This window comes from Vespa crabro, chromosome 2 (genome assembly GCF_910589235.1).
Source record: "Vespa crabro chromosome 2, iyVesCrab1.2, whole genome shotgun sequence".
In the NCBI taxonomy this organism is placed as follows: Eukaryota; Metazoa; Arthropoda; class Insecta; order Hymenoptera; family Vespidae; genus Vespa; species Vespa crabro.
This window is the reverse complement of record NC_060956.1, coordinates 8887373-8909036: the sequence shown is the minus strand read 5'-3', so window position 1 is coordinate 8909036 and position 21664 is coordinate 8887373. Positions and strand designations below refer to the sequence as shown.

Sequence of the window (21664 nt, the reverse complement as noted above, 5' to 3'; positions counted from 1 at the left end):
TATTATCGTAAGAATATATATATATATATATATATATATATATATATATATATATATATCGATAGTAATAAAAGACATTCACAAGAGTATGTTCGAATAAGGTTTTAATCGTTCTCCATACATCGAACTTATTGGTCAAATTTAATATGCATCGTCATGCAACGAGAGTCACTCGAGTAGAGCACGTGCTGTAAATTTGAATTTCGGAAGGTATCCCTAGGACTTTCATGAGCCAGCATACGGAATATAGAATATGAGGAAAGGACGCGCCCTTTATCTTCTTCTCCCTTCGTTGTCCGCCGTTTCCATTGCAGTCTCTCCTTCTCCTAAAGTCTATCTCTGTTTTCCTTATACGCGTTCGCTTTTAGGGGTGGTCTCCATCCCCCGATAAATTCCCATCACCGGGTTTCAGGTACGCCTTCCTCTAGTAAATCATACCATAAGTGAATCCGAATTGAATACAATGAGTAAATATGACTCTTGAATAATGAAAGCTAACGTTGGCGGATAAAACGAGAAAAACGGTAAAAATCATTCTTTCCTGTTTATTAACGCTTTAGTCAACTGATCGATATCTCATAGAAAAAAGAAGAAAAACATCTCATGTACCATATATGTATATTTATTAAAGCTTCTAATTATAAACTTTTCTTTCTTGATAGGGCATAGTTGTCGCTCTATCTTGATCACGCGTTGAGTTCGCAAGAAGAAAAGCAGTGGTTCAGTACCGATTATTATTTACAGCTCGCTCAAGAATAGTTTTTCCAATGAACGTCCTTCCTTCCAGTCTATTAACGTCCCTTTTCTCAAACCGTGGAAGATCTCGTACGACACAGAGACGATCATTGACGTCGCATTGCCTTCGAGCGATATATGTAGATGTCTTTGATAGAGAGAGAAAAACAGGCGAAGAGAGAGAGAGAGAAAGAGAGAGAGGAGAGAGAGGGAGGGGGGAGAAAGAGAGAAAGAGAGAGAGGAGAGAGAGGGAGGGGGGAGAGAGAGAGAAGCGTGTCGGAGTATTAGAGTGTAGATTCAAGCGAAGAAGTGGAGCCGGGTGGGTAGAAATGCATAAATACATGAACTATGCTGGAGTTCGGCGGTATGTGTAAAGGAGGGATGGAAAGACGAGCTTGGCCCGCATATGCTCGTGTGAGTAAATCGTGCCTTCTAGAGCCATAATAATGCGCGAATAGCGGCTCTTTCCTCCTGAAAATACGGCCTTTCGAAACGTCGTGTTTCCCCCTGGAAAAAGACCTCGATTTTGGCTTCCGCGTTGAGTACGAGACAGCATCGGCAAAGATGAGAAACGACGAATTTATTCGTCTCGCTTTTCGTATCGTTTCGTATATATACGTATGTATATATACATGTAGGATATATCTACTGCGATATAGTAGCCTATAATATAAGAGATGATATTTCTGGATTTACGTCAGGATTTTCGAAGATACGTTTTAACCATTAATAATTCAATTGATTAAAATCTTATACTTACAAACCTAATTACAATTGTAAGAACGTAGCATATTTTCTTTACATTTTACGCTGCTCTTACTGCAACGATTTTCTACTTCGATTTAATTAACTTTGCCAATATGTGAAATATTTATTAAGAAAGACGCTGACCATAATAGTCTTATCGGACATGCTGCCAGCATATCAGCTTTGACATAATTCCTTGCGTGCGTATTTTTATCGTCCTCCTCTCCTCTCTTAATACTTTTCGAATACTTTTCAAAATAAAACAAATTATTTTCGATAAAGAATATGGTAATAGAATATAGTAGTTAAGAATATAAGTAAAGAGGTGCCTTGGCGAGTATTAGGAAGATGAGATTCGCATTCCCACGTTAGTGTCACGCGAGTAATTACACGCCATCAAAAGAGAAGGAAGGGAGGGAAAGGAGTGATACTTTACCCTCTCTCCAGTGAAAAGGGTTGTCGTCGCTTCCGTCGTTGTTTTGGTGCTCCTCTGACGGTGTTACTGGCGCGATGCCTCCAAAGCCGTTGCGCGATTTGCAGCCAGGAAGAGAAAGCAAGCAGAGCTAATAAAAGCCCACAATTACCTCCGGTTGGAGCCATTTGTCTTGACAGGCGTCTCATGCCCCGTATAATTCACCCTGGCAACAATACATTGTTGCTTAATGAGGCGTAAAACATTCTGAGATATCTGGCTAGCTCGATGCGATACTCGATTTTTGTTTCTTTTTTTGATGATACGAGACACTTTTCCCTTCTTTCTTTCTTCTTCCCTATCTCTTTCTATACGAGGCTATCCTACCGAATAAATCTTTGAAGAAATTTTCAGAATAATACATGTGAGGCTAACGGCAAGGACATCTACTTCTCAATATCAGTTCGAGAAGTATAATTACGAGAAAAAAATGTCAAGTTGTATAGTCAATATCTTGTAGTCAAACATATTTTCATTGTTGTATACGTACGTTCATCGTGTATTGTCTTTCTTGAGGCGGTATGGAAGGAATATACTCCTTAAATTCAATTTAACAAGGACTTGTATAGCTTTCTTTCTCGATCTTCCCGTCAAATCCGTCCTTTCTTTGTGTTTATTTCTTCGGGTCGGTAGTGATTTGTTGAGATAAGGTCACATTAACAGGCATCGCACGTGTATTGCGTGTCGAAGGACACGCTCTTATTTTCTTTTAAGAATAAGAGCTCTAAGAAGGGTGCGAGGGCTTATGATATATTTGTAATCATGTTACCCGTTACGTGCCCTTCCGTTACAACTGCTTCTGGTAACAAACTGCTACGGACCTTTTTTGCTTTATAGCTGTACGCACGCACATATAACACCTTGTAAAATGAAGTCTCTTGATAGGAAATTATTCGATCTTTATAACACATCGCTCTGATCTACAATGAAGCAACACAGTTTTTAACTGATAAAATTTGAAAAATTATCAGATAACGTAAGATTGTATTCGACGATTCTTTTTTTACCGAAGATAAATGAATACTTCGAATCTAGGTAAACGCAAGAATACGTATCCACACTTTGATATTTGTCACTACAACACTATTGATCCAATAGCTCGCTCCGTTGCCGGTTGGTTCGAGCATAGACCCTTCTTAACATCCCCTTCACCACTTTGTCCCTTTCTGTACATAGCCGCTTTTGCTACCTCCCCCATGCAACCCTTTAGGGTCGCATTTCCTTCAGATATCATTGCTAGGCCTTCAGAGACATAAGATCTTTTTCAATTTCTACATAGAACTAATCGAAATGTTAACAGTTTTAATTTTGCTGATAGCACGATAAGAAACATCGTTATTTACATTGTTGGAACACGATGAAATAAAAAGGATACTACATAGGATCAAAATCATTGGAAGGAGAAAAGACTCGTTCGCGTATCTTGCAAAGACGGCGATGGTGGCGAAACTGCGAAAATTTGCGTCCGCCTACCCCATCCGCACTATAAATCAGTTGAAATTTGTTATGCGCGGCACGCAGATGGTTTTGTTATATGAAAATATGTGCCGCGTAGGGATGGTATAAGTATCCCTCGGTAAAACACATCCCTTATACCTCATACCCTCGGCGTGCCCGCCTCATCCCGTTCCTTACTCCAGACAGCCCCGAGGCGTCATACTGTTCTGCGCTCTCTTTAATTACGCCCCAAAACCAGGACGCGTGACGTATTGCCGTGTGGCGAAAGGGACCAAAAACGACCTTTGGCTTAGACGACTTGACCCGTCGATTTCCAGCACGCTTGTTAACCAGAATCATAGAAATGTGTCAATCATAGTGAATAAAACAAAAACCGTGACGTATAATCTCGTATAAACGATAAAACGTAGATATTCTTTGGTTGAAAAAATCGATGCCTCTTTCTATCGTTCGAGAATAGAAAAATAGCAAAATATGTGAGACACATCATGGAAGAAAGTTTCTTTTCGACGAGTAAGGTCCAGTAATGGAACTTCCACTTAAAGCGATGACCCGAGCAGTGTTAAATATTTGATAAGAATTCGATTGGTTTAAGACGTCTACTCCTGGAGCGAGGGTAAAGCTCTTCTCTTAGAGAGAGCAAAGAGAAAATATAAAGCAAGGGCAAGAGATGGACGCATGGACGAACGGTTAGCGAAGAGAAGGGAGTACTATTCCCCGGAGCCGAAGAACCAAGCGATGTCCAACCGGGCAGCTGTTTCAGTCACAGCATTTCTTTCTTTCTTTTTTTCTTTTCCTCTTTCTTTAATGTCACGACACGAAGTCCGCTTTAAAATCTTCTTCCCTCAATTCCTCCTTGGAAGCTATAAGAGGGAGAAAATACCGAGAGTATCGCAGCTCCCCCTTTGGAAATAAAGCCAATTTCGGTGTCGTTAGTCTGCAAAACGAAGAATCACGACTATGAGAATACCACCCTCGACCGATGGACCGATCGAGAACTGTCCTAGAATCGTTAAACGAGATTCCTTTGTGAATTCTGCCTTGGACTACTTCGTATCTCAAAATTCTTTGGACAATGCAATGTCGTTTACTAAAGTAGACAACAATGACTTCTAATTAAAACAACACAATGAGTATTGAGAAACAAGTTCATGGGAGTTGTCCATTTTTATCATACAAGGTAATAGCGTTATATTTTTATAATTCGTGTCGCGGATATATGCACACACACACACACACACACACACACATACAAGCGCGCGTGCGTATATATATATATATATACATATATATATACATATATGGAAACACCAAGACGCTTTTTGAAACATGGCGAGTAAGGGTGCGAAAAGTGGAAGTAGAGTCACAAAACTCGCGTGAATCCACGTGGTGCCAAGTGGGGTGCATTAGCCAAGTTCCCCATTATCCACGCGTGAGAGACCCTTAAATTATCCAGTACTCGCCTACCGGCGACCTTATCCACCCTAGAATGTTGGCGAGAAAAAGACGTACGAGCTATTCGTCCAAGAACACGCTTAGTAGGCTCTAATGCTCCTGGAAAATTCAAGACCGATTCCGATTCTCCAGATCGCTATAAATTTGTCCAGATTTATAAAAACCTCTTTGATTTATAATCAAATTGTGAAACAAAAAGAGATATGATCTTTTATAATTTTAAGACAAATTTCTTTTATATATATAGAGATTTGCTTTTGAATGTAATAAAACTGTTAAGAACGCATCCGCTATAGATCTAGTAGCGGTTTATTTAATTGGAATTGTCGAGGATTCGAAGAAGGACGCTAGAATTAGGAAAGAGAAGGGCAAGAGGTTGTTCAGCAGGCGGTGAGGAAATCGGGGATGTTGAAGTTTAGGCTATCTCCCAAAGCACAGTTCCAAGGAGGCTCCTTTAGACTTCAGTGACGTGACGTCGTCTAATACTCTAATCCTTCCAATGGAGGCGCCATCGTCCGCTTTACTGCGTGTTCATCTTCCTGGATACCAACTCTTCCCACCGACCTCTTCCATGGGTAGCACTCGCTAATTAATTGACAAGTACGGATTTTGAGACGACAAGACTTTCATTTTCGTTAAAATTCCATAGGTTTTAATGTAACAATCCAATTAAGAGAATAATTTTACAATTTTAATCTTTCGTACTATACAAATGAAATATTTTTTTATTTTCTTGAAAAGTATATTCGATTGGAAATCATAATGACGAAGAAAGCACTTTCTTCGAAGATCATCACGAAAATATCCTTCGTCTTACACATCCATGGCTATCTACTCGAGCCGTGCCAGGGTTGCTTTCTAATTATTCCCCGCAGGCCGTAAGGGATGGCACGTAATTGGAGGGTGGACGAGGACGCATCGATCCCCTGCTCGAAGGGATTCTCTTCCTCTCTACTACTCTTTCTCGTTCGTTCTTTCTTCGACTCTCTATCATTCTAAGGAAAACTCTCAGACGGGTGAGCATCGGTCCGCAAAAAAGAAAAGTGATAATGTCTTAAGCCGTTGGTGCGATTTAACTTGCGATTTCGGGTATGGGTACAATTCACCACGATCCTTCGTAGGAGTTCGTCGCTCTAAACTCCGGGCTCCGTGGTTTGAGGAAGGTTTAAGGTTTAAGAGAAGCTCTTTCGCTTCTCTGAATCCTCGGAAGCTCTGCTAAGCACTGATGCTGATCCCACTCTTCCTCAACCGTCTTCTAGAAGCAGCGTTTATCTAATTTCAGTCGTCAGTTCGTATTATCGCTGTAAACCTTACATAGACGCATATCTATATTCACTTATATAGCAAGTCAATATAAGATTTGCTGAGCTGAATGAAACCTTGATTCATCTATATATAATGAATTATATTCACTTATTTCATACAATATCTAACTTCAAAAATAATACATAAGAATTGTTAAATTTTCAAAATCTTATATTACCTATTGTACTTACTTTTCTTATCCAATCTCAGTATATGTATTAGAAAAGTGACTTCAAAGATTAATTTGCTAATTATATAATCATTCAGTATAGATATATATTGGTATTAAATATAAATATATCATTTTTATAACAGAGTTCTTCAACATTTACAACTTCCGATGGAAAGTAAGTAGGATAAGTAAATATAGCTATGTATAGAAAAACAAGTATAGTAGAATAAAGGTAAAAATCGAAGTGCAATATAATGGAAGAAAGAGAAGGAGAAAGGTGCGCAATGTATCTATCTTTATAGGAGAAAATTGTGGTGTGCATCTAGGAGCTGTATCCCCTTCTCCTGTATCCCAGGGGGTGGCGAGACGACGAAGAGGGTGTATAGAGGGGCCGGGAATTGCGCTCGAGAGAAGCTTAAAGGGGGTGGACAGTGCGCAGAACCCGCCCCCACTTTTCGCGACGAAGCAGAAGCTGCAAGCTATACGCGCAAGCCCTTATCCCTTCCCTTTACTATAGAGGATCGCCACCCCGTACTAACTTAAACATAGAACAGTAGCTCGTGAGCACCCCAACTGTAAGGGTTCTCCGTGCTTTTACGCAGCGTAATCTCCGTCCATACGCAACCGCGATTCAGCGAGCACGCGTGTTCAGCGCGAGCCTCGGCGCGTGCGTCTGATTTTCGACGTCCCGTAACTCGATTTTTCGATAAAAAGCGAAATAGACATAAGAAAAGAAAAATAAAAAAAATAAAAAAGGTGCCCTTATTTAGAGAGGCCTATCTCTATCGATTAATCAATTGAAAGCAGAAATATACGTCAGCTGTACAGGAATGGGCCACAGCTCTTGGAACAGTGCCCTCGACGGATCACAGGTGAACTTTTTCAAAACATGATCGTTCAGATCTCGAAAGCACTATTACGTAGATAACACGTTGAGAAGACACGATTCGAAGATTACGAATCGTTCATATCCATAGCACTGATCCTGAATCAACGACAGCCGTGTTTATTAGATTGCGCCGACGATGAACAAGAAAGATGCACTCGTAGATCGAATTGAATACATCAATGCATCCGATGGGAAAATAGACTTGCTGATCCTCTGGAATTTTTGTGTTCCAGGGTGGAACTGACCAGCGTCCCAGGCGGGCAGAATGCGATGGCACATCTCAAAAAGCGGAAGCTGGAAGCAGAGTCGATTAGTTCGAATCTTAAACAACCGCAACAGCAACAGCAGCAGCAACAACAATTGCAGCAACAGCCATTACTGACAAACAAAAAGGGTTCTCAAACTAGCGTTCCGAAAGAAATGGAGGTAACTGACGCGGCTGCTAAAAGAAGAAGAAAAAGTGTTCGTGATGATGAAATACGCAAGTCGGTCGATGCCGTTGATCCAAATAAAAATATATCTTTACCCCAAAAAAAACGAGCTTTCGCTTCCGGAAATTCGGGAAGTCCAGCTAGAAAATCTAGTAAGCATTGTGAGGAACCCGAAGACGATGAAACTCTTATAAGAGAAACGGAAGCAGCTTTAAAGAGTTTGTCTGGAAGTTGGCCTGGCCCGAGAGGATCCTTATATCAGAGAGGAAATTCGGAGGAAGACAGGTACGAGTCTAATTTCGAAAATCTTTTCGAAGAGAAGAAAGAAAATCCAAAATTATCGCCTTCGTCATTGTCTACCTCGTCAACGACCAGCACTGACGCTGGATGTTCGTTAAAAGACGTGATAACGTTTCGTGGTCAACATGATCGAAATGGTAGATCACAACAACCGATGAAACAAGAACTTATGAAGCAACAACATCCTATAAAAGGCAAGAAAGAATTTGACAATTTGATCAAAATTGAAAACGAATGCGCAAATATTCAATGTCAAGTAAACAATACGTGTCAAAATGAATCCGGTAAGATCCGACCGGTGCCTGTACGATCTTTAGCCGGTAAAGACAGGAGCGAAAGAAATCTTGTGGGTACTCACGTCGATCCCCAAGGTCGTCAAGTAGACAATAAATATTCCAGATACGAACCACCAGATTTTAACGAATTAGTCGACGATTCGTCGAATGAACTAGAAATCGACATGTCAGATCCTACCCCTGATAAAGATGATACCACGGGAGATAGAACAAACGATCGTGACAGAGATAGGATGTGTAAAAATGCACAATCCCCTTCCATTATTGGAAGACAACAACAATCGCATCATCATCAACACTACGCGGGATATCAAAGGCAATACCATGAAAATAACATGAAGATCTCCCCTACAGCAACGTCCTCTAGTTCTCCAGTACCAACGAATTCTCCATTCTCGGCAACTTCTGCATTCAGGCCTCCTAACAATGATCATTCAAAAAATACCTGTCGAAATACACCAACGGTACCAGTTGGTGCAACTCCTATACCACCTATTGGTCCATATCCAGCTTCAGCTACATTCGTAGGCTATCCAGCACCAGGCCCTGGTCCAACAATGCCCACTCCTCAACCTGTCCCTGGTTTATCACCAACGGAGGACAAACACTCACCGACCGTTTCTTTGTTGCAATTAAAGTCATCGAAGGAGGAATCGCATCATGTGTCGGTACACGATCCTACATCAAACACGGTACCGAGCAGTAAAAGTCCAACAGGCCTTCCCTCAGTGACAAGTCCAGATTCGTCGAAACAATATACAATTCTTCAACCCGCGGGAGTAGGTTCTAGAGCTGCCAGTGCTATTCAAGATATTACTAGAGAAGGAGTAGTCAGTGTCGCTGCAGTTAGCAATTGTAACACCGGAAGCAGCAGTACGAATAACAGTAGTAATAATAATAGCAACGGAACTAATTGTAATCGTAATGTTACCAACAAGAATACGAGTAATAACAATGTGAATAATAATAGTAACAATAGTGGAACTAATGGAAATTCGAACAGTAATGTAACCAGTATTTCGATCACTGCTGTTTCTACCAGTACCACCTCTAGTTCCACAACTACTGTTGATGGTTCATCTGGAAGTGGAACGGGACAACAAGAAAATATGATGAAAATGCCAGAAAGACCTAATACATTCGACGCTAGCAGACCAGGAATGTCCATGTCTCCGTCCAGTCTCAGTAGAGGTGAGAAATGAGAATTAGTTAGGAAATTAACATCTTGCTCATCCTATAAATGACGTTTAAAAATAACCAAATGGTAATCGATATCGTGTCTTGTTGTTATTAATCTTAAAACTGTCTGTCGTATTTAATTACAAAATATAAATTAAAATATTAATGAAAATAGCATACTAAAGAGTTTTTACTCATACGTTATACATTGTAAGTAGGAGACAAACGGCATTTTGAACTCTTCAGTTTATTCCGTTACTTCGTTATTCTTTCTCACTCTGTCTCTCGGTTCCCCACCCCCTCCCTCTTTTCTCTCTATGAAGTTAGGGGAGTTAGGGCAGCTCGGAAAATCAATAATTACGAAGCGAGGGGTGATGACTCAAATCGTTAAATCAAGGTCTCTCCTGTTGAAGATATTCTATGTGTCCTTTTCATGAGCTTATCGATATTCTGCAGTGAAGATGTTGAACTGCATTGATTGTTAGCATTGGCCAACTTTTACTCCAATTATCAAGTAGTAGTAGAAAGTAATTTGCTATTGTATCAACAAACCAAGTATCTAGTACAATATATAATGATTATAAAATGACAGTCTTTAACAAGAAGAAATATTTTAGAAACCGCAGATTTTATCCACTAGTGATCTGGTAATTTATCTAAAAATTCATTTTAATTGATAAAAAATCATAAATGTATGTAAGTAATATTCCAAATGATCAGTACTAATGAAAAAATGAGAATAAGGCACGATGACAGAAAGAAACAGATAAAATTTATCGTATAGGTGACAAGAAGCGTAGTGGAACGTGACAGGTAGAGACTCGAGTGCATTCCAGGGTCTTAGGGCAGCCCTGACACGGTATGTCTAGTCAGGGGAAATTTGGGGTTGATACCACGTCATACGTATAAGCCGCAGCTGTCAGCGGCTGGAAACGTGACTAGCATCGCAGCCGCTCCAAGCCGCCTTATTACCACGCTACGTCCCGCTGTCGTCTGTTATTATCCCCTTAACATTTTCTCCACCCGAAATTGTGAAAATGAAACGTTTTAAGAAATTCAATCTTTTCCTATTTCGAAATCGTTTTCTATAAAAATCATCATTTAGCATAAATAAGAGCAATCAAATTGGTAAATATTTATATCGTTATAATGTATAACAATTTTTAATGTAAAATTAGCTCCCAGATTCGAATGCAAAGTTTTAAATGCATTCAACACAATTACAAATTAATTTTATCGAAATCGTATAATTCTTCATTACAGCCTGTTCACAATCGCAGCAATTGAATTCTGATCATTTTGATTTAGCAGCCGTATTGCGTGTTGCTTTTTTTCGACACTTTTACGGGTCTACACGCACGCGCGCAAATGCGTGTTGACACGCCATAAAACCACTATCGGGAAATCCGTCGGCCGCAAAAACCACCCTTTTCGCATTGAGACCACCGCGGCAAGCTCGATCTAGCTAATAAAAAAATAAACTGCCCTGTAACTCAATTTTACGCTGCCTTTGCGACCGTACGCATAAAAAGGGCGTTTACTCGCGCGTGAGGGCTCCCTTTCCCTTTAAGGGAAAACGTCACTGTGTGTAAATACTCGTCTCGTGATCATTCTTCACTCTATTTTCTTATTCTTTTTCTTTTTTCTACAATCTATTTCTTTTTCTTCTTTAATGAGAACTCATTAAATGAAGTATCGTTATTGTATTCATCGTTGTATAATATACTTATTTAGAAATATGAGAACGTAAAACTGTTACATCAAAATAAAGAAAAGAAAAATGGAAAAAAATAAATAGAAAATAAGAGAAAGAGAAAGAGGAAGAAAGAAAGAAGCGGAGGGAGAAAGAGAACGATTGGCACGCGTCAAGTTTGCATCAAGTCAAATGAATAAAACAATCCTGGTGTTTATGTATACCTTTGGCTCTCCCGCGGTGACCCTCACGTGAAATGGCTACAAAATAACACAATTACACACTCGGCCTCAGCCTCACCCTCAGCGGCTACTGCTCATCCTCATTCTCACCCCTTGATTCCACTCGTTTCCTCTGTCTCTCTACCTACCCTGACTTAGGATCCTGCAGAAAAAAAAGAGACGATACGAGGGAACAAAAAGAGAAAGAATCATGGTACGACTGACTTGTTACAAGTCTATTCAGACATCCGTAAAGAACAGTGCGTGCCTCTATTCATTTTGTTGACCGGAACCATTATCTTCCCCTTCGTTTTTTCTTCTTTTTTGAGCTTAGCCACCAACGACAAGTCGGTTTTAAAACCTTACGGCTAATTTATTAATCCTACCAGTGGCTAACCGCATGTCCTCACTTATTTCATCACAGTTTTTTAGACCGATCCTAATTAAAAAGGCATGAAATCCAGAAGCCTTTCGCTCTAAACAGAAATATTAAATGATTTTGGTACACCTTTACATGCAATTTAATTATAATTAATTAGTTTTCTGACAAATTACAATTAATGTTTGTAGAAATAGTATCAGCGATTTCTTACAAATCCAATTTCAAATAAAACTTCAACCGTTTCTATTCCAATAATTTTAAAAACACCGATCACGTTTAACAAATACGGTAGTACTTTTTATCGTTAATTCCGACATAAGGTTGGAACTCTGCAAATAAAGTATGCCGCTAATGACGTCACGTGTCGTAATCCAATTTATGAAGTGGTCGGACTTCAGTCGCCTTAAGGAGAACGCGAACATCTAAGCAAGGTTCGTCTCTATCTCACTCTCTAGAACGCGAAATGACGGCCTGATGAAGTTTTCTGCCGTCATGGCAGCCGATTCAGGATCGGCCGTAGTTAGCTAGAGGGATCAGAGCCAGAGGGGGATTAGTACAAGACAAAGTTTATAAAAGTGCGCTTACTCCAGGGGAAAGCTTCAACACCCCAACCTAAACTTGGATTCATCCTTAAGGTTCTCTCAGAATCCGTCTTCGACCCCTGTGATACATATGACAAACTTACCTATGTACACACAGACACACACACACACACACACACACACACACACACACACACATATATATATATATATATATACATGTATATATACCGTAGGTGTTGAATTTTTTCTATAAACCATTTGCTTACTTTAACAAAATAAATATAAAATTACAATAGCAGACACTCAAATGAATAATTAACGTCAATAATAATTTATGATAAAACTTGTTCAATGTGTGTAACTTAAATATGGTAGATTTATATTGTAGACTTTCACTATTTTATCGACTTAGTCTGAGAATAGAAAATAGGAGCCATTCGCCTCATCACAATAGATTGATACTTCTCGACTACCTGCACTTATTGACAACCTGTAATTGTCTGGTCACGCGAGGTCACTCTGAGAACACGAACGTGATCGTCATAGTGTATACCATACCTACTATCAAGGTGCAGTTAGTACACGACAGATGCTGATGTCGGTTGTTTGGGTATGGTCTTCTCGTCTGGCATCAGTATTAATTTCATGAAGTATTAGGACGAAGTAGCTATAAAAAATACTCGAAAAAATATTTTAGAAGTTGACTATTATAAACTATATTGAATATTACCTAAAATAAAAGTAATAGTAGTAACATCATAGATATTTGTATTTATTATCATATCTTTACTATTTGCACATTATTTTACTATTTGCACATTAATAAGCGAATTATACCACTAATTAAAAAGAAAAAGTAACAAATGAATGATATAAAATTCGTACCCTTTTTTCCTATTACAATCTATAAATTTCGAACTAATTTCTTTATTTAGAAATCGTTAATTTTATTCGTCTAGAGAGGGAATTTACTTCTTTATCTCGTTGAAGATTCTAGGGCGACCATATATACCCATGATAATCTCCGAGGATTAACCGTAGTAGACAGAAATCCCAGAGGTTATTCGAGAGGATACGTGACTACTACAGGATTTTCAGATTGACCATTCGTATATCTATATTTTAGTTTAACCTTTTTGTAAATAAGTTTATTAGAAATATAAAAAAAAAATTTTTTAAAAATGATAAAAAAGAAGTTCCAATTTTTTTTTTAAATTTGTTTAAAGAAGGATTAAGGTTTCAGGATATATTAACAAACGACACATATATTGAATATGCACCCCACGTACTATTACTTCCCTACGAAACAATGACGTGATGTTGAACATGTTCGGTTGTCATCCATTTAATAGTTAATTTGCATTCAACTCAATACATCGACGACAATCGAATACAATATTGTACAGGTGTAATATACTGCTGACTATTACCAACATATTAAATGTACATTTTGTAAACCAATCAATATCTTTATTATACAGAAGTTAATATAATGTTAATTTTGCGGAATAATTTTTTGCTGAATCGTAACCGCAGGATATATTCTCCTTGTTAATTTTGAAATATAAATAAAGCTTGTATTAAATCAAAATATCGATTGTTGCGTGGCGTTTAACAGATAAAGTACAAGAGAAAACAACTTTCGACAATAGATTGTTACTCATCAGAGCGTGATTATAAAATCGCACACATGTATTATCACGAATTAAACAGATACGACCAGAACTTCATACAGATCGAATTCCTCTGATTTATTTCAAAGGATACAACAATTGATAAATGATACTTTATAATTATATATAGAAAGCAATTATTGTGTATCAAACTCGTGCCCTTTCGAGTTTTATTAATTCATTGATAATATTTGAGATTAAATATTGTACATTTACATAAAAGGAGAAACAACCAGGCAAACATCGATTTACGTACTTCATTTTGATTTGTTACAGAAGGCAACAAGTGTCCAACCCCAGGTTGCACGGGGCAGGGTCACGTGACCGGACTCTATTCCCATCACCGCAGGTAAGCAATTATCGGTAATTAATCCGCGCTTTACCCTCTACCCCGTTTGATTAGACAGCTACGCGTTTCTCTACAGTGAAATCGAATTTCAATAGCGAATAGAAATGACCTTGACGATCGATTTGAACTTTCAAATTAATGGAAACAATAATGAGACTTTAATGTTAATGTTTATTTGTTCACAGTCTTTCTGGTTGTCCACGAAAGGATAAACTAACGCCTGAAAGTAAGTATTTTTTTATTTAAAAGATTCCTTATCGTAGTGCATCTTCTTTTTGCGAGAGCGCCTTTTTGAAACGACGAAATAAGGGAGCGATAATTGCGATATATTAAAAACATTCGATGATGAAAGATTAAAAACTCGTTTCATTACTACGTTTCTTCATATATTCGCGAATACATTAAAATCGACATATGAGATCGTAAAACGATCAACACGAGAAAGAAACGAGCCTGCGTTCCATTATGTGTGTCTGTCTGTCTGTCTTTGTTATACATTTTCTGTGCTTTTTGTTTGCGGGGTAGAGAGCTTTATTTATTGCGTTCTGTTCTGTTTCATTTATCTCGTTTTTTGTGTTCGTAGTTTATTATTATATAGTAGAGAGTTTTATCACCACACTTGAACTTGGTTTTCTTGGACGTACCTACGAACCTGTGGAGAACTCGAGACACGAGAAGTGCGAAGGACCCTCGGCATTCCGTATGCGTCTAACTATCGAACGGAGGATTATGCGATTGAGTATTATTACCTTGCGACTTTTCCTTCGTCAGCCTCTTAATACCCATTTAGAAATCGTAATAGGATATTGCATATATGCTATATTTTACTTGTTACAAATCAGGGGGGTACCTTTAAATGTACTTCATCGTATAAACGAAACTCGTTGAAATTTCAAGCAATCGATATTTTACGCGTCACTTTTTGGAAATTCAACCTTCGCTATATTTTTTCGATAATTTACATTACATTAAAACACAGGTACACATTGTTAAACAGTACGAAACCAAATTAAACACCTTACTATGCTACTAGTATCTTTCCAAAAAATATACAGTGCTTTACTATACACAAAATACTTCAAATCGCATTATAATTTATCTCTCTATTAATTATATCTTTATCTCTTGTGTTTCTCTCTACCCGCTTGGTATATTTGATTGTCATTACACATTGATTTATCGTTATTGATAACGTTGTGTAAACTTACTTATTATTCATTATTCCTGTATTCCTATAATCTCTATGCTACACATTTTATTTTTACATGTTTTCTGTTGTTTATTTTATTAAAATGTATCAATCTGGAACCCTTCCGATATCCACGATAATCGATAATAATCCTACCTTATAATCCTTGTATTCTTTAGAATGATAATAGGAGTAATACTCAATCGTGATAATTATACTCAATGCATAAAAATATTTAATACTATATCCATGTTTACATGGTTGTACTCGATATGAAAAGCTTATAAGCATAAAAAATATTCCTCCATATTCCGTGTGTGTGTGTGTGTCTGATCGACGCCACGTGTCTCTGGGTTCTCTCTAGTTCTAGCGATGCATGAGACTATTTTGAAATGCCCGACGCCTGGTTGCAACGGCCGTGGTCATGTCAGCTCTAATAGGAACACGCATAGAAGCCTCTCCGGGTGTCCCATAGCTGCGGCAAATAAGCAGGCCGCACGCGAAGCACGACACAAGGCACAAGGTAAGGTAAAACATTGGCATCCCTCGCTCGAGCCCCATTCGCTGGTCAAGAAAATCCTGCCATGACATCAAGCCCTACTGTGAGATAAGGATTAAATGTTAGGGGTAGACAGAGTGTGGGTTGTTACAGGACACACATCCAATTTTCGATCTTGCGTTTTATGAAAAAAAATTCGATAATTATCTCGAGTTCATTCTTTGTAATATATATTTGACAAATACTGTTTAAAAGTCATATAATATTTAGATAGATAGATAGAGAAAGAGAGAGAGAGAGAGAGAGAGAGAGAGAGAGAGAGAGAGAGAGAGGAAGAGCAATTCCGATGTAGTATTGAAGAACTTCTTTCGATCTTCGAATTTCGATTTTTGAATTTCTGCCTAGTATTATTTCCTATAGAGTTTTTCGTTAAAACACGATATGTCAAATGATTCATTTTTTTACAATAGTGTCAGGAATACCTCCAGAATATATCAGCACAAATCTACTGCCACCATCAATGGACAGCAAATCCTATTCGCAGTACTCGTCAGCGGGTCAAGATACAAAGCCAGTGATAAGTTCCTTGACTTACGACTATTATGCTTCGACGAAAAGCACAGGGATAAATGTGAAGCCTCCGAAAACATCAGAGGAAAGTCCACCTTCTCGCCCAAGCAAGATAGTTCCTAAGACCGAGAACATGACTGCCAGTGGTAGTTGCTGCAATCCTTTACCAAGTAGAGGTCAAAATACATCAGACCTGTTGGTACCTAAAACGGAAGATACTGTATCATGCCGTGTGAATTCGCCACCACCTCCTCCACCACCAACAGTTCGACCTACATATGACTCTTATATGAATCAAGACTCAAATTCCTCTTCATTGTCATCAATGGATGCAATGGGCTCAAGAGGTACTATAGGAGGAAGTATACATCATCCTAATCAACATCCAACACATCATGTTTTGCCGATGCAACCGACCGTCGCTTATCCCATGCCAATGGTCGAAGATACAAGAATGAGCCATCAAATGTCACAAAGATCACCATACGAGTCTTCAGCAATGATGGCTGCTGCTGCTGCCGCAGCAGCAGCTGCCACTACTAGTGAAGAACTTTATCATCACAGATCTGCCGAACATGCGAGAGCATATATACATCCAGGAGCAACCAATATCGCACGACCTGTAGTTACTTATTCGAATGAGATCGCCGCTGCGAGAGGTTACGAAAATGCAATAGCCAACGCTGCTAATCATCGACCGTACGATCCAGGTACTACGTCAGCATACGAAAGATACGATGCACAAACTTGTGCCCCAATTCAAGCTCAACAGCAGCAGCAACAACAACAACAGCAACAGCAGCAGCAACAACAACAACAGCAACAACAACAGCAGCTGCATTCAAGATCGAATATGTATTATTTGGGGCAGACCGGCATGACGCCCGAGGAACAGGAACGCGTTTATCATCAGGAAGCTGCAGCCGCCGCACAACAACATCAAATGGTTATGGCTGCAGCTACGGCAGCAGGCATGATGAAAACAGAGGATGGTAGGTATTATTTATTTATAAGAACATTTATTTTTTCTTACTATATCAAATTTTCTTCTTACAATATCAACAATTATTCACGATCATTTTAATTATTTGTATGTTAGTAAAATGCGTGACAGTAGCACAAGTTCAACAAATGCAAAAGCCGGGTGGTCCGCCAACATCTCCAGGTGGTTCAGTGATGGATCTATCCACGTCAAGTGTTACTTCGACCAGTCCACAGGTTAATCAAAATTTTGCAATATTTGTAAAATGCATTTGTGAAAGAATATTTATACGACTTGTTAAAATTATTTCCAGGCTCCTCCTTATGGATCGAGCAGCCTCAGTCCGCAATATGGAGGAGGTCAAACTGTCGGAGGCAGCCCGCAAGCTGCTGCGAGTCCTCACTTGACTGCCAGTCCTCAAGTCCCTAGTCCTCAAGGCCAAACATTGGACCTTAGCGTGAATAGACTCCATAGGTAATTATTTAATCAAAAAAATTGAAATATTATTTATTTTTATAAAAATGTAAATGATTCGATGTATTTTATTTTTCTAGTGGTGCACCAAGTCCTCAATACTCCACGGGTCATGGAGAAGCCGTAGCGGTTCCAGTAGGTCCAGGCTTTCCGGCACCACGACCAATCGAGGAACAAACCGAACCCGTGGATTTCTCTACGGCGAACGAACCAGTCAACTTCAGTGGGGGTCCAGGAATCAGGCCTGTCCCAGGATTCCCACCACCCGGTGTGCACGTTGCTGCATATAGTCGTGAAAGCACTCCCGACAGTGGAGGTTCCCACTATATGGACGCTTACCGAGATCCTACTGGTGAGTTATTGCATTATCTCTATCATAGCTCGAACACTAATAAATTATAAAATAAATTATAACTCTTAATTGTATACTACCTACTGATATCTTTCTTCGGGTTGATGTTTAAAGAAGTCAAGTTATCACTTTCGTATGTAAAAAGTTCACAGTGATGAAAGATAGTCGATTATAACAAGGTACCATAACATGAAATGTTAGCTTGTCGTTACGTCGATGTGTGTTATATCTACCGATAATAGTAAGGGTGGCAAAGAGAAAGTTCGTGGATGAAACGCGCGGAAGAGAACAAAGAGTGCGACGCCCTCGGGGTTTCGAGAAGCATGAGAAACGTAGGAGGGTGAGAGAGAGATACGTGGTTACAACCGTCGAATAAAAATTCGCCAGAACAGTACACGACTGCCATAATAGGCACCTATGGCCCAACTCTCATTTTCCTCGGTCTCTTCGTGCCTTGGCATTCCAAACCACCTACGCGTCCCCTCTGTCTCTTTTGCTCTTTATCTCTCATATTCCCCATCTCTTTCTCCCATTTTCTCTCACGCTCTTTCTTTCTCTCTCTTTCTCCCATTTTCTCTCACGCTTTTTCTTTCTCTCTCTTTCTCTCGCTCTCTCTCTCTCTCTCTCTCTCTCTCTCTCTCTCTTCCTCTCTCCCGTACACACGTACATAGACACTCGCTCACTCTCTTTCATTCTGGACGTTCACAGTACACCCTTCCATATCGAACCACCCACCGTGACGGTACACGGCCATTGTTAATTATCAATATTTCGCGTACACGAAGCTGGCAAAAGTCCGGTGCGGCCAATATTGTCCGGACTCAGACGCTGGGGAGTAGTTATTGAAATTGAAACATTCGAGCGCACACTACCATGTTCGTTCGCCATCAACGTGTTCCTGCAACGTCGCGCACACCGTCCTTCCATCCGTCGGCTATTTGCACTTCACGTTTTTTCTCTCACAACGAAATGAATTCTTGCCAGTAAATAAACGTGTAGATTATACAACGGTTAATCAAGCAACTCGTTGCTCGCGCGACACACCTTTATCCTTTTCGTTTTTTTATCTTTCTTTAGTCCGTCGTGTTCTATATAACATTCTAAGCATTAGATGCGTATTCTAGTGAAGTAAAAAGTAATTTTTTTTATTAATGAAATTCATACTGTGTAGTAAAATTAAGTTCATTTGAATAAAGTCTTGTCTACGTTTTTCTGTTCTTCTATAAAGCAGAATACATACAATATTTGAATTTTAATCATTGTATTAATCATATTTGATATGATATTTTGTTCATAGGATATGGACCTATGAGCCCACATCCAGGTTACGGTATGGCTGGTGTACAGCCAGAATATCCTGGAAACACTTATACTCCCTACCCCACCGCTGGTTATAATTGTGGTGGAACTTATCCTGCAGGTCCAGTAACTTCTGGATACCAAATTCCAGCAGGTTATACCCCAGCACCGTGTTACAGTATGCCGCCGCCACAACATACCGTCGGACCTCTCGATAAACCATCTGGTAAAGATGACAGGTAAGAAATATACAATACGATCACATTTACCTACGATTCTCCAAAATTCATCCATTAAAGGAATTGTACTTTATTTTTCGGTAGTTGTAAGAGTCTGCTCATCATTTGTAATGAATTAAGTTCTATTTCAAGTCGAACATACGTCCAATAATAATAACAATAGAGACGTGACAAATATATAATAAAATATTCTTATAAGATAAATAGAAAAGCAACACTCATAGGACAATTTCGCACGAGAAGATCTATATATTTGGTACTTGCCTTGCGGAAAGGGTCGCGCGAATCTCTCTCGCGATATATTCGCGCCCGAAGCTCGAAAAGGCGGAAAGGCGACGGCTAACATCGACGGACGGTGCAAGGGGAGAGGCTACGCATACCTACCTCCATTTTGTTAATTAAAGTAATTACTCTTCGTACCGAAAGTGCCAACCTTATTCTAATTGACGTAAAGCTTGGTGGTATGGCATAGAAGGCGCGATTCGAGGCATATAAGAGGTAGAGAGAAAGAGAGATAGAGAGAGAGAGACAGAGAGAGAGAGAGAAAGAGAGAGAAAGAGAGATAGAGAGAGAGACAGAGAGAGAGAAAGAGAGAGAAAGAGAGAGAGACAGAGAAGTGGAGGAGAAAGAGAAGAGAAGAGAAGCATAGTAGAGAGGACAAGCCAAAGTATAGGTAGAGGTGGTGAGCTGCCAAGGGAGGATAAGGTTGAAAGGGAAGGCGAGGTAGTTGCTACCGCACTGGATTATAGGGCTATAGCCGCTGTCCCGTTAGAGTTAAAGCTCGGAACAATGTCTTAGCTACAACTGGATTCGTTCCTTTCATACACTTTACTTATACAAAATTTGACGTACCGACACTGAGTCATAATTTTCACTACATTCATATATTCATGAAATATTTATACTAAGTTTCACGACAATACTTTTCGAATATCTTGCATTTTGCTAATAAGAAAATGGTTCTGATTTCAATCCAAAAGAAATTACTTTCATTAGGTTAAATACCTATCTGTTTCGAGCTCACCGAACAATGGGCACGGATTAAATTCCAGAAAGGATTCTATAAAAATAGGTTCCTTGGAGTCAGGAATTTAACAACGTATGTAGTTAGATATACGGCAAAGGTAGAGGAAAGCGGTTAGAGACGAAGACTAGAAAACAGGATGGCAGATAGGGCAAAGCCGGGGGCGAACCAGTGAATTGCACTCAAGTCCGCGTCCGCTGGCTCGGTTTCCCAGCAATATCGTGGCCACTCAAGGGTCATCGAGGTTTTCAGGGCATCTCATAGCCCACGGTGAGTTCGCCCATCTACGAGACCAGGAGGAGACGAGCGAAGTAGGAATGAATCGTCTGCTTTCATCGATTCCGATCCACGTGTTCTCCTTTCGTCCCTCTTTTCTCCTCCTCCTACGCGTATTCCTTCTCTTTCTCCGTGAAAAGAAGGGGAGCATTTTTCTCGGCTGTTTCATATATCGTTGCTTGTGATCGCAAATGCGAAGAGGAGCATCGGTAGAAGCAGCAATAGTAGCAGGCAGTCCCCTTTCCGAGAAAAGTTGCAGAACGCAATAAAACTTCTCGCTATTGTATCTCGCTCTCTTTCTCTCTACACCTACTCCTTTTCTCTTTTCTCTCTCTCTCTCTCTCTCTCAACACCTACTCCTTTTCTCCTCTCTCTCTCTCTCTCTCTCTCTCTCTCTCTCTCTCTCTCTATCTCTTTTTCTTTTTCTCGGATGATAGCGTGTTCAGTTAGAGATTTGC

The 21664-nt window shown here is 39.5% G+C and overlaps 1 protein-coding gene across 21 annotated transcripts in view; it reads left to right on the top strand.

Annotated features, from left to right (window-relative positions):
- The window catches only part of LOC124422302 (mucin-5AC-like), a 244176-nt gene that overhangs the window by 212543 nt on the left and 9969 nt on the right, over nt 1-21664 (top strand). For 19 of the 21 annotated variants that reach the window (XM_046958577.1, XM_046958576.1, XM_046958575.1 and 16 more), the window contains 9 exons: nt 7467-9451; nt 14230-14302; nt 14488-14528; nt 15856-16014; nt 16461-17552; nt 17660-17778; nt 17856-18016; nt 18097-18368; nt 19666-19906. In XM_046958577.1, coding sequence (XP_046814533.1) covers nt 7467-9451; nt 14230-14302; nt 14488-14528; nt 15856-16014; nt 16461-17552; nt 17660-17778; nt 17856-18016; nt 18097-18368; nt 19666-19906 — 4143 coding nt within the window. Of the gene's footprint in view, nt 1-6797; nt 7217-7466; nt 9452-14229; nt 14303-14487; nt 14529-15855; nt 16015-16460; nt 17553-17659; nt 17779-17855; nt 18017-18096; nt 18369-19665; nt 19907-21664 lie in introns of those variants that run through there. The other 2 variants (XM_046958585.1, XM_046958580.1) reach the window with 2 other exon arrangements.